Raw genomic sequence first — 13,339 nt, 5'->3', positions numbered from 1 at the left:
AGTGATCCAGCGACATGGGTTCAAACGCACCGCCACTGCTGGAGGATTCAATTCATTCATTAAAGCTGGAATAAAAGGCTCGACTCAGTAACGGTTGTGGTGATATGCATCACTGTAAATACACAAGGGGTTAATGTAAATACACTGGGACTAAATAAACACTAGAGGGAGCACCAGAGGCATCATGACACAGACATTCAACCAATAGTCCAGTAAGATAGGACACGGCCAATGGGCATTCAAGACACACCCAGAGGTGACACTACCACAAGGGGCTACCCATATAAAAGGACAGGGCACACATGCTCTTTCTCTTTCCACAGGCAACACTCAGAGAGACAGGGGCAGATCAGGGAAGCATCACACCCACCGCATGGATTAGAACAGACTGGTTAGTTAGATTGAGTTACTATAGCAAGATTAGCAGGAGAGTCGAACCCAAGTAGGAGAATTGTTAACTGTTCACTAAATGTGTTAAATCTATCTCCAAGTCTGAACCTTCCTTTGTCAGAGTATACATCAAGGCAGCAGCTTATGCTACATGAAGAAGCATAACACAACAACGGTGATGAGAAAGTTTCTGGGTTGTCGGGTGAACCCATTTGACTTATTGATGTCCTCGAGGGGAGGAAATGTGCCATTCTTACCTAGTCTGGCATATAGGCGACTTGGGACCCACAGTAACATGATTGACCCTTAACTTCCCTCTGAAAGATTCTAGCACCCAACCAAGAAGGCAGCTCGCCACCACCTTCTCAAGGGCAATTAGGGATGAGCAACGGGTTCTGGCCTTGCCAGAGGCACCCAGGTTTCCTGACTGAATAGAAATCCCTTGTGGAAATTGAGGGGCTGGGAGGATCCGTCATCACCCGAGCCCCCAGCACCTCCCTCCCTCCCTGAGATCCATAAACCAGAAGTCAACATTGACCCCATAGAGATTTTAAGAAGGGGCAATCAGGATGAGAAATGATATTAGCGCAGAAATAAAATGAAAGAAGATGGTGTGATTGTGATGTGATGCTTCTGTTAACACAGATATTCATGTTCCAACTACTGAGAGGATTGGCCTATTGCCACAAGAGGAAAGTTCTACATCGAGACCTGAAGCCTCAGAACCTTCTCATTAATGAACGTGGAGAATTAAAATTAGCTGATTTCGGTAAGCCATGTTTTTACCCTATCTTCTTTCAAGATAGTGTTGTCTTTTTACTTTTTTGTCCACATCATTAAACCAGGAAGTTAAGACCAAGAGCGAGCGAATACAGAGTTGGAAAATTCCCTGCCCTTTCCGTGCCACCTGTACTTGTGTTAATAAAATAGGAACAAACAAAGATTTGAAGGCTTGACATGGGTGAAAGGTCACCTATCACATGCCAAGATTTCTCACCTGTGCCAATGTAGGTTTGTTGCAGAATGTGTCAATAGTTAACGACTAGAGATGGCTACCAGTGTTGACGTCAACTGTAAACAAGCAATATATTTGAATGGCAGCTTCTAATGTGCATAGATAGCTACTGTGGAGAATACCATTTGGGTAGTAATGCGGAACAGTACCACGGTGTGCGTCAGGAGGTTAGAGGGCCTGCTACTGCGCCATTAGATTGATAGCCAAGAGGCTAAGACAAACTGTGGTCGACAGCACCTCCTAAACCCACAACATCCACCACCTATAAGGATAAACCAAGCGCACGGGAACACCACCACCTCCAAGTTCATTTGGAAATGTATTGCCTTTCCTGGGTCAAAATGTTGTAACTCCCTCCCACAGCACTGTGGGAGCACCCTCACCTCATGGGCGACCGTGGTTCAAGAGGGAGCCTCAGTACCATCTCCTCAAGGGACAATTGGGGATGGACAGTAATAGCTGATCTTGCCATCGACATCCAAATCCCGAGAATGGATTTGCTTAATTCCTCCAATGTTGAATGTCAAAGCCAAATATGCTGCTGTGAGAATAATTACCCGAGTGAAGCTAAACATTAACCTGTGGGGGCGGGGAGGAGAACCATCCCTGGTGAATCATTCTGGTGGTTAATCCAGAGTGGAGTTAATGGACGCTGGCAGCAGTTTAATCTCATGATTCCAGAATGTTTTTAACCTGTTCAGATTTAAGGAGGAGAAATAAACTTTGTATGGGAGCTGGACTGTGAAACTCAGTAACAAGTACAATTACCACATTCAAACAGTATTAACTATTTTCCTTTCAGGTCTAGCAAGAGCAAAATCTGTTCCCACAAAAACTTATTCCAACGAGGTCGTAACCTTATGGTACCGACCCCCCGATGTCCTCATGGGCTCCACACAATACTCGACTCAGATCGACATGTGGTGAGTGATTATCAGGAAATAGAATCTCTCCAAACCATCAGATTTTAGTGGCAATCTCTGCAGTTGGGATTCTCCGTTGCGCCGGCAGTGGACCCATTGCCCATGGGTTTCCTGGCGACATGGGGTGGCCGCAACGGGAAATCCCATTGGCAGGTGGCGGAAACAGAGAATCCCGCTGCCGATGAGGAAACACCGCCCAGGAAAACACGGCTTGCGGACCGGACAATCCCGCCCAAGGTGTTTTCAGTAATCAATGAGATAAAACCAAACCCCTGCAAAAAGGCAGACATTAATTCAATCCTTGATTCACATTTACATACCATCTTTCACCACATCCCAAAGTGTTTTACAATTAAGTAGTTTCTTGATGTGGAATAAGTGTTGTAATGTAAATATGGCAGACAATTTGCACACAGCAAACGGCCACAAACAGCAATGAGATTGTGACCAGATAAATTCATTTTAGTGACGTTGATGAGGGATAAATAATGACCTGGATACCGCGGATAACCCTGCTTTTCTTCAAAATAGTGCCATGCATGTCTTTTACGTGTGCCTCTACAATAGAAGGGACTTCAGCTTAATAATGTCTTATCTGAAAGATAGCACTTCCAACAGTGCAGCATTCCCTCAGTACTGCCTACGTGTATGTGCTCCAGCTTCCAGAGTAAGACTTGAACCCACAACCTTCTGATTCAGAGCTGAAAGAGATAGTCATGTGCCGCTTAATGACATCACTGTGTGGGTATCTCAAATCCTAAACATGGGAGCCATTCTCCCGTCTCTCAATTCACTACTGTATTTTGTATATGAGGCACTAAAAGAAATGGCTGAGTTGTACTAATGTCCTGACCAGATGATGCTAAATTGGATTAAATTGTCCTTTTTGTCATGGACCACAGGAACATAGCTGTTCACCTTATCCAGTCTGTTCCAATATTCAGTTAGATCCTGGCTAATCTGCACCTTAGCCCCAGCTACACCACTTGGTTCCAAACCCTGATCACCCTTGCCTATCAAAAATACATCAATCTCAATTTTGAAATTTTAGGCCGATCTCCAGATTCAACACCTAATTTTTGTGCAGGGAGAGAGTTCCAGATTTGTAATGCCCTTTGTATGAAGAAATGTCAGCTGACATCGTCCCCTCAATCGCCTGGCTTTAATTTTATGGCGCCCCGTTCTGGGCCTTTCCACCTGAGTAAATTGTCTCTTCTTTTTTTTTTAAAACTTAGATTACACAATTATTTTTTCCAACTAAGGGGCAATTTAGCGTGGCCAATCCACCTACCCTGCACATTTTTAAGTTGTGGGGGCGAAATCCACGCAAACACAGGGAGAATGTGCAAACTCCACACGGACAGTGACCCAGAGCCGGGATCGAACCTGGGACCTCAGCGCCGTGAGGCAGCTGTGCTAACCACTAGGCCACCGTGCTGGCCTAATTGTCTCTTCTTATCCTCCCTGTCAAATCATCATCTCCATAGGCAATTTTTGTTTTACATCATTTTTGGGCATTTTTGGCATGCCCATTCCTTATTGCCCGAGAGAAGATGGTAGTGAGCCACCTAGTCATGTTGGTTCATGAGTTGGAGAGGAACCTGCAGGCAGTAGTGTTTCCATGTATCTGCTGCCCTTGTTCTTCTAGGTGGTCGAGGTTGTGGGTTTGGGAGGTCCTGTTGAAGGAGCCTTGATGAGTTGCTGCCCTGTTACGTGCTGCTGCCACTGTGCATCAGTGGTAGAGAAAGTGAATGTTTAAGCTGGTGGATGGGATGCTGTTCAAGCCGGCTGCTTCATACTGGATGGTGTATACATCCAGGCGTGTGGGGAGTATTCAGTCACACTCCTGCCATGTGCTCTGTGCCTTGGACAGGCTTTGAGGAGTGAGGGGATGAGTTACTCATCTCAGACTTCATAGCCACAGACCAGCTTTTGTAGCCACAATAATTATATGGTTGGTTCAGTTCAGTTTCTGGTCAATGGGAGCTTCCATGCTAATTGTGGGAATTCACCAACGGTAATGTCATTGAACATCATAGAATTTACAATGCCGAAGGAGGCCATTCGGCCCATCGAGTCTGCACCGGCTCCTGGAAAGAGCATCCTACCCAAGGTCAACACCTCCACCCTATCCCCATAACCCAGTAACCCCACCCAACACTAAGGGCATTTTGGACACTAAGGGCAATTTAGCATGGCCAATCCACCTAACCTGCACATCTTTGACTGTGGGAGGAAACCGGAGCATCCGGAGGAAACCCACGCACACACGGGGAGGATGTGCAGACTCCGCACAGACAGTGACCCAAGCCGGAATCGAACCTGGGACCCTGGAACTGTGAAGCAATTGTGCTATCCACAATGCTACCGTGCTGCCACCAAGGGGAAATAGTTGGATTCTTTCTTGGAGAAGATCATTGTCTGGCACTCGGGTGGCACCAATATTACTTGCCATCTTCGTCCAAGCCTGAATGTTGTCCAGGACTTGCTGGAAATGGAAAAAGGCTCAAGAATGGTGGTGGACATTGTATAATCATCTGCGAACATAATGATGCAGTTAAAGATGGTTAGGCCGAGAACACAACAGTGAGGAACTCAACACTTTCCACTTTCTAGCCTCAACATTGAGTTCACCAATTTTAAATCAGAACCTCCACCTCCATTTAGTTTCATTTTATTTTTGCCGGTTCAGTCTTTTCTCATTTTTTTCTTTATTCCATCACTCTGCATTCAGGCAGATGCCAACCCGCCATTCGCACCTCATCTGAACACATCTTAATCATTGTCACAAGTAGGCTGACATTAACACTGCAATGAAGTTACTGTGAAAAGCCGCTAGTCGCCACCCTCCGGCGCCGGTTCGGGTACACAGAGGGAGAATTTCAGAATGTCCAATTTGCCAAACAAGCACATCTTTCGGGACTTTGTGGCAGGAAACTGGAGCACCCGGAGGGAACCCACACAGACACGGGGAGAACATGCAGACTCCGCACGGACAGTGATACAAGCTGGGAATTGAACCAGGGACCCTGGCGCACTTGTTTCCTTATCCGCCTGATTCCCACTCCCTTCAGCTTCTTTACCATGAGACCTTTTATCATTTAATCTCTCCCTGCCCTCCAGCCTCTCGCAGGCCGTTCCTTTTGCTCTCCCCCATCCCTCTTTGACTCTTACACTTGATTTCTCCTCAGCTCTGATGTAAGGTCATCAACCCGAAACTTTTTCTCTTCATAGCTGCTGCCTGATCCGCTGGGTAATTTCAGCATTTTCTTTTTTTAATTCTTAAGTCAGATACCGCCTGTTTACAGATGGCTGTTCTCCAAAGGGTTAGGTTTGTCATGACGGTTGATCATTGCGGAATTTACACCTTGAATGTTTACTTCACATAGCATAGCAGAACATTACAATTCTGATCTTCGGAATTTTCTAAAGTTTATCTTGTGCAGTTACAATGACACAGGGAGTACAATCAATGCCTTGGGTATTATCAACAGCATAACAAGTTGCATAATGTGTTGTAAATCTCTGAAACCTATGCAATACTAACCTGCTGTAATCTCAGCCTCTAGCAATGAATGGACCTCTGCTAATTCTATTACAGGTGATAGGTCATGTTTTCGACTGAAATTGTAGATAAGCACGTGGATCTGCTCAACACTGAAACTGTCCCAATAAACTGTTTTCATTAGAACCACCAAGGCTGAGGGGTGACCTGATAGAGATCTACAAGATTATGAGGGGCATGGATAGAGTGGGTGGGCAGGCACACTTTCCCAGGCTGGAGGGGTCGGTCACCAGAGGGCAGAGGTTTAAGGCTGGTGGGGCAAAGTTTAGAGGAAATTGGCGAGGCAGGTTTATTTTTATAAATTTAGAGTACCCAATTATTTTTTTCCAATTAAGGGGCAATTTAGCATGGCCAATCCACCTGACCTGCACATCTTTGGGTTGTGGAGCTGAAACCCACGCAGACACTGGGAGAATGGGCAAACTCCACACGCACAGTGACCCGGGGCCGGGATCGAACCCGGGTCCTTGGCAGTGTAGGCAGCAGTGCTAACCACTGCACCACCGTGCCGACCTCGGTGAGGCAGGTTTTTTACACAGAGGGTGATGGGTGCCTGGAACGCATTTCCAGGGGAGGTTGTGGAAGCAGATACATTAACGGCGTTCAAAAGGCATCTCGACAAATACATGGACATGGCACTATGAAGTGCTGAGTGTTTTGGCCAAGGGTGGTATCATGACCGGTACAGCTTGAAGGGATGAGGGGCCTGTTCCTGTGCTGTATTGTTCTTCGTTCTTCGATTAGCTCTGAAGCAGACTGACAGTTCCATAGTTATAGACCTACTCTAGATTGTGGCTGGTTCATTGCACAGCTCCATTCTAGATTCAGACCATTGCATCCTGTATGTAATAATCTCAATCCTATTTTCTGTGCTCAATATTTCCAGGGGAGTTGGTTGTATTCTATATGAAATGGCTGCTGGAAGGCCTTTGTTCCCTGGCTCCACGGTGAAGGAAGAATTACACTTAATTTTCAGGCTTTTAGGTGAGTACTGGAGTATTGATGTGCCGTGATTGAGACACCAAGCCCCTGATCCTGACGTGATTAGCATGCCTAGAGTTTAGCAGTCAGGGTTAACACATTCGTGACAAAGAGGTTAGTTAAGCGGAAGGCTTTCATTAAGGAAGCCAATAAATCTGAAAATGTCATCCCAAAATATATAACACTAACCTATATTAATGTGGCACCTTTAACGCAATGAAATGTCCCAAGGTGTTTCACAAGAGTGTTACAGGGCAAAGTATGTCACCGAGCCACAGAAGGACACATACGGCCCGAAATTCCCACTGGCAGCGAACCCCCGCCCTTGGGTCTCCCGATGGCGTGGGGTGACTTCATTGGGAAATCCCATTGACATGCAGCAGGAGTAGAGAATCCCGCCGCCAGTGAACGGCACGTCGCCAGGAAACACAGGGCTGGGGAACCGGACAATCCAGCCCAAGGTCAGATGACCATGAGCTTAGAAATGGAGAGGTGGAGGGAGGAAATTCCCAAGCTTTGGGCCCAGGCAACAGTAGTCAAGGTGCCTCTGGTGGAGCAAGGAGGAAGCACACGAGGGTAGTGTTATATTACCTGACATAATATATTTGTTACTCTCTTGAACCAGACGAGTTGTTGAAATGAGTAATAGTCTTCTTTTAAATATAAACTAATTTATTGAGTAATATAAATAAATATTGTGAGTTCTTTTACTTAATACTCAACTAGTAAATAAAGAAACAATTGTAGAGATAACTAATTAAATTATACAATACAATGCTTTGATAACAAATAACTTCTCTCTGTAGCTTTACTATGTCTGTTCTCTCTGCACTCCTGATACACACTGCTATCAGAAAGAGTGGGAAACCATTAATATATGTTCTGATAGTGAGACCTCTAGTGTTCAATTGCCTGTACTAGCATTACATATATTGATCATGTATATTGATATACAGAGATCACTACAGGTAGTATTAGAGGAATGCTGATATCTTGGAGGGATTTAGGTCTAAAGGAGATTACAGAGATAGGGAGGACAAGACCATGGAGGGATTTGAAAACAAGGATTTCAAAGATTTTTATAAAATAAATTTAGAGGGCGCGATTCTCCGTTCCCCTGGGCGGGTGGGAGAATCGCGGGAGGGCCGCTCTGGCACCCCCCGCAATTCTCCCATCTCCCCAAAATGGTGACCGGCGATTCTCCGGCCCGGATGGGCCGAGCGGCCTGACGATCCCGGCCTGTTCACGCCGGCGGCAATCACACCTGGTCGCTGCCGGCGTGAACAGCACGCGACAGGTAAGTGTGGGGCCTGTGGGGGAGAGAAGAACGAGCACCACGGGTGTGCTCGTGAGGGAACTCTAGGAGACGCACTCTTTCCCCTCCACCGCCCCGCAAGATCAAGCCGCCACGTCTTGCGGGGCAGCGGAGGGGAAGACGGCAACCGCGCATGCGCGGCTGACGTCACTTAGGCGCCGCCGGCCGCGTCATTCTCGGCGCGCCGTCTTGACGCAAGCGTCAAGGCCCGGCAGCGAGTTTGTCCCAACGCCGCTCCTAGCCTCCCGGGGGAGGGAGAATAGGAGCCAGGATCGAACCTGAGACCTCGGCGCCGTGAGGCAGCAGGGCTAACCCACTGCGCCACCGTGCTGCCCTGGATTTCAAAGATAAGACTGGAGCCAATGTAAATCAGTGAACACAAGGCTAATAGGGGAACGGGATATAGGCACCTGAGTTTTGGGATACCTCAGATATATAGAATATGGGAGAGCAGCATTAGAATAGTCGAAACTAGAGGCAATGAATTGGCAAAAATGAGCATTTCAACAGATGAGCTGACACAGAAGTGAAGCCATGTGATGTTATCGAGGTAGAAAGACGAAGGTAGGTTTTAGTGATGGCATGAATATGTGGAGGGCAGCATGGTGGTGCAGTGGTTAGCACTACTGCATCACGCCGCCAAGGTCCCAGGTTCGATCCCGGCTCTGGGTCACTGTCCGTGTGGAGTTTGCACATGAAATGAGAAAAATGAAATGAAATGAAAATTGCTTATTGTCACAAGTAGGCTTCAAATGAAATTACTGTGAAAAGCCCCTGGTCGCCACATCCCGGCGCCTGGTACGGGAATTGAACCGTGCTGCTGGCCTGCATTGGTCTGCTTTCAAATCCAGCGATTTAGCCCTGTGCTAAACCAGCCCCTAAACATTCTCCCCATGTTTGCGTGGGTTTCATCCACACAACCCAAAGATGTGCAGGGTAGGTGGATTGGCCACGCTAAATTGCCCCTTAATTGGAAAAAATGAATTGGGTACTCTAAATTTTTTTTTTAAAAATGAATATGTGTTTAGAAACTCTGCTTGGGGTCAGATTTGACTCCAAGTTTATGAACAGATTATTATAGAATCAGAGACTTGCCAGGAAGAGGGATACAGTTCAAAGCACGGGACCATCTTGTTCTAAAATTCTGTCTCCATGCGTAAATAGGAATGGATAACACAGCTCAGTGTCTTATTCAATAAGTAATTTTCTGTGCCGTTTATTATCATTATTTTAAACATGAGTCTTGTTCCAGGTACTCCAGCGGAAGACACATGGTCGGGAATAACATCCAATGAAGAATTCCAGGCTTATAATTTCCCTTATTACCGACCACAACCAATGATACACCATGTTCCCAGGTACACTGGTAAACTATCGACTTTATTGTTCCATTATTGTAAATCATATTACGTAGGACATACAGGTCCGCAATAGGCCACTCTGCCCAACAGCTCTAAACTATTATTTATGCTCCAGAAGTTCCCACTCCCTTTCCTTATGGGGATAAAGCGGGGGAGTGGGCCTAGCTAGGGTGCAGACTCAATGGGCCGAATGGCCTCATTCCGAACTGCAGGGATTCTATCTAAACCAAACAATACATAATTCCATTTCTTGCTCCCTCATGTGTTTATATAACTTTCCTTTCAATCCAATTGGCCTCACATACTCCGTGTGATAACATTCTCATCACTCTCTGGGTGAAGAAGGATTCTGAATTAGATTTATTAGTGACCATCTTACATTTATGGCTTCTACTTGTGGAAGTATTTTCCTTACGCCTAGCCTTTAGAACCCCTTCATAATTATAAACATCTCCATTAGACCACTCCTCAATTTTCTCTTTTGTAGAGGAAAGACCCCCATTTTTAGATGTCCTTCCCCAGCTCCACCATTTCCTGGTGCCCTCCCCCAGTTACTTCCACTGTCCCTATTCCCCTTTGAACCTCATACTGAGTTCTGGCAGCTCACCAGCATTGACCTGCAATGCAAACCAAAAATGTAGGATCCTCAACCATGGACAGAATCGCTTTTAAACCCAACCCTGACCCTCCAGTCTGAGTCTCACAGTTGAGGACGTCCTTCCCTTTTCTTTTGCTTTCCGGACGCAGGAAGCCAGTTGCAGCAGGTGTCGAGCGTAGCAAAGGACACATGGCACAGCAGCCACCATAACGGTAGATCACAATGAGAGGTGTGCTGTGTGCAGCCGCTGACTTTATTAACTTCAAGCTAAACATACCAGAGAAATAAGTGACACCTGTGGCATTCTCTTTCGAACCAGTGGCAGGGTGGGTGGGTGTGTTGGGGGAGGTGGGGGAGCTTAGGCAGCTGTGCATGAGAGTGAAGCACTGTTATAGCAATATCCATAGGGGTTTTCGCTGTGGTTAAGTGGGTAATGTCTGAGTCAGGAGGTTGTGGGTTCAGGACCCACTCCCGAGACTTGAGCACACAAGTCTAAGCTGGCACTCCAGTGCAGTAACTGAGGAAGTGCTGCACTGTTGGAGTTACTTTCAGCCAAGACATTAAACTGATGCCCCTCTTGCCCTTTCAGCTCTTTGTCAAATAGATAATTGGCGTGATCTAACCAAATTGCAGAGCCCCGTGTCGTGCACGTTTATCTGAGTGTTTCCCAGAACTCACAGCGCCGAGAAAGACCTTGCTATCGAACAACCTTGATGGGCCGAATAGCCTCCTTCTGCACTGTAAATTCTATGTCTATGAACGACACTTTGCTACAATCCGGCCCTCAGTGGGTCCCATTTCCTTCACTGAGGAGCTCTACTTGCCACTGAGGAGCTCCGCTTGCCACTGAGGAGCTCCACTTGCCACTGAGGAGCTCCGCTTGCCAGAACTCCTCAATGCAGGAGGACATCGGTGATCTCCTGACCCCGCTGACCCGACTCCCAGACCTCACCAAAGCCTCACCTATAAGGGGGTCCTCAGGTGCACCGCATCCCACCTGACATGGGCAGGGCACCCCCAGGCCATTGCCCAGTGTGGGCACAATGCCAGCCAGGCCCCCTGACTGTGACCCTGCAAGTGCCACCTGGGCTCTTGGTATTTCCAGGGTGCCACCTTGCCCAGACACCAACCACCCGAGGGCCACCAATGCCCTGGGAGATCCCGCCAAGTGCTGTTCCGCCTGGTCCCCTTTGGTGGGGGCCAGTTCTGAATGGCGCTTGTCCATGGTCTCCGAAGGGGTTAGATCCCAGCACCTCGGGTAGATCAGGGAGCTGCATATTAGAGTGAGACTAGCTTCTCACTCCGATATGCAGATTTGCCAAATACTGACCCCGCCCACAATAGGCAGGATTCAGATCACTCAGATCTCGTGGGGTGTGGCGAACCGGGTAGATCTGGAAATAGGCCTTTCCCAGCACCCATCTGCCACGTGGCGCCCCAATTCCCCAAATGGGAGCTCAGTGCGTCCGGCAGATTGCTCCAAAAGTTTCCATGACATTTTTCATAAAATCATCGAATCCCTACATCGCAGAAGGAGACTATTCAGACCATTGAGTCTGCACCGCCCCTTTGAAAGGGCACCCTACCTGGGCCCACTTTTCCACCCTATCCCCGCTTCCCCACCCAATCTTCACTTCTTTGGATACTAAGGGACAATTTTAACATGGCAAATCCACCTAATCTGCACATCTTTGAACAGTGGGAAGAAACCGGAGCGCCCGGAGGAAACCCACGCAGACACGGGGCGGGGCTCAATCTGGAGGCCCTTTGAAATTTGGGGTGCCCTCCCTGCCAGAACCTGGGAGCTCTGCCCCCCCCCTCGCCTCCCCTGACCTACCCACAGGGCCAGGATTACCTCCCACCCCCTGGAATCCCGATACTTACCTAAAATGCGGTCCTGGGCTTATGCTGAGGCACAGCACTGCAGTACCTCTTCTGGCCACTGCAGCGGTGTGCCTGGAGGGGCTGGGGAGCTGTCAGCCAATCTGACTTCCAAGACTCACCAGCTGCCAACTAAAGTTCTATTTGAGCATAAAATGGCAACCAGCCTGTCTAAGTTGACAGGGAAGGGCATCCCATGAAATGAAATGAAATGAAAATCGCTTATTGTCACAAGTAGGCTTCAAACGAAGTTACTGTGAAAAGCCCCTGGTCGCCACGTTCCGCTGCCTGTTCGGGGAGGCTGGTACGGGAATCGAACCGTGCTGCTGGCCTGCCTTGGTCTGCTTTAAAAGCCAGCGATTTAGCCCTGTGTGCTAAACCAGCCCCAAGGTGCTAAGTGCTCTCCGTCCTGAAAATTCAGACCGACGTTTATTTAAATAATTATCTGTGACAAGGTTTCAAACTCCTTAGCCAGGATGTTACGGCCCCTCTCACCTGGTGAGATATTACAGTCCCACCCAACTCAATGGAGATTAATGCCTAACCACATCCGCCACGTTGGGGGGGTGGGGGGGGGGGGGGTGTTGAAGGAAGTACGGGTTAAGGGGGCATGGGAAGCAGACCATGGCAGGGCCAGAAGACACTGGCCCCTGTATAGCTGGAAATGTTTTATTTTCTGTGTGTTTTTTCTAGGCTGGATGCTGAAGGACTAGATCTTTTTGCCAACCTTCTATTGGTAAGAAGCTAAATTACAATTGAATAATTACAAATGTATTTTGTTTACAGGACGTCTAAAGCCCATCTACACTATTCCCTTATCATCATGGGATAGATGGGCTTTGGAGTGGTTTCACAGGTCGGCGCAACATCGAGGGCCGAAGGGCCTGTACTGCGCTGTAATGTTCTACGTTCTAGGATGCATTATCACAGAAATGTGGTTTATGAGTTGCTTTATTTTCTGTGCCTCTCTATAGAGGAGGAAAAAAATGGTACAATTTTTCGCTACAGTGATAATTGTTATCTTTATTCATGAACAGGATGTGAGTGTCCCTGGTTAGGTCAGCATTTAGTGCACATCTCTAACTGCCCTTGAGAAGGTGGTGGTGAGCTGCCTTCGTGAACAGCTGCAGTCCATGTGGTGCAGGTACACACACAGTGCTGTTAGGGAGGGAGTTCCATGATTTTGACCCAGCGACAGTGAAGGAACGGCGATATATTTCCAAGTCAGGGCAGTTTGTGACTAGGAGGGGAACACGCAAGTGGAGGTGTTCCCATGCACCTGCTGACCTGCTCCTTGTCCTTTTTAGCTG

General features: G+C 47.6%; 1 protein-coding gene across 3 annotated transcripts in view; it reads left to right on the top strand.

The window, feature by feature from the left end:
- The window catches only part of LOC119978562 (cyclin-dependent kinase 18-like), a 127,505-nt gene that overhangs the window by 92,094 nt on the left and 22,072 nt on the right, over positions 1-13,339 (top strand). For all 3 annotated transcript variants that reach the window (XM_038820294.1, XM_038820295.1, XM_038820296.1), the window contains 5 exons: positions 1,036-1,159; positions 2,208-2,328; positions 6,780-6,877; positions 9,442-9,547; positions 12,723-12,765. In XM_038820294.1, the coding sequence (XP_038676222.1) occupies positions 1,036-1,159; positions 2,208-2,328; positions 6,780-6,877; positions 9,442-9,547; positions 12,723-12,765 (492 nt within the window). The remainder of the gene's footprint in view (positions 1-1,035; positions 1,160-2,207; positions 2,329-6,779; positions 6,878-9,441; positions 9,548-12,722; positions 12,766-13,339) is intronic.

This window comes from Scyliorhinus canicula, chromosome 15, assembly GCF_902713615.1.
Source record: "Scyliorhinus canicula chromosome 15, sScyCan1.1, whole genome shotgun sequence".
Classification (NCBI taxonomy): Eukaryota; Metazoa; Chordata; class Chondrichthyes; order Carcharhiniformes; family Scyliorhinidae; genus Scyliorhinus; species Scyliorhinus canicula.
The sequence above is the reverse complement of the archived record's forward strand: the minus strand, read 5'-3'. Positions and strand labels throughout refer to the sequence as shown.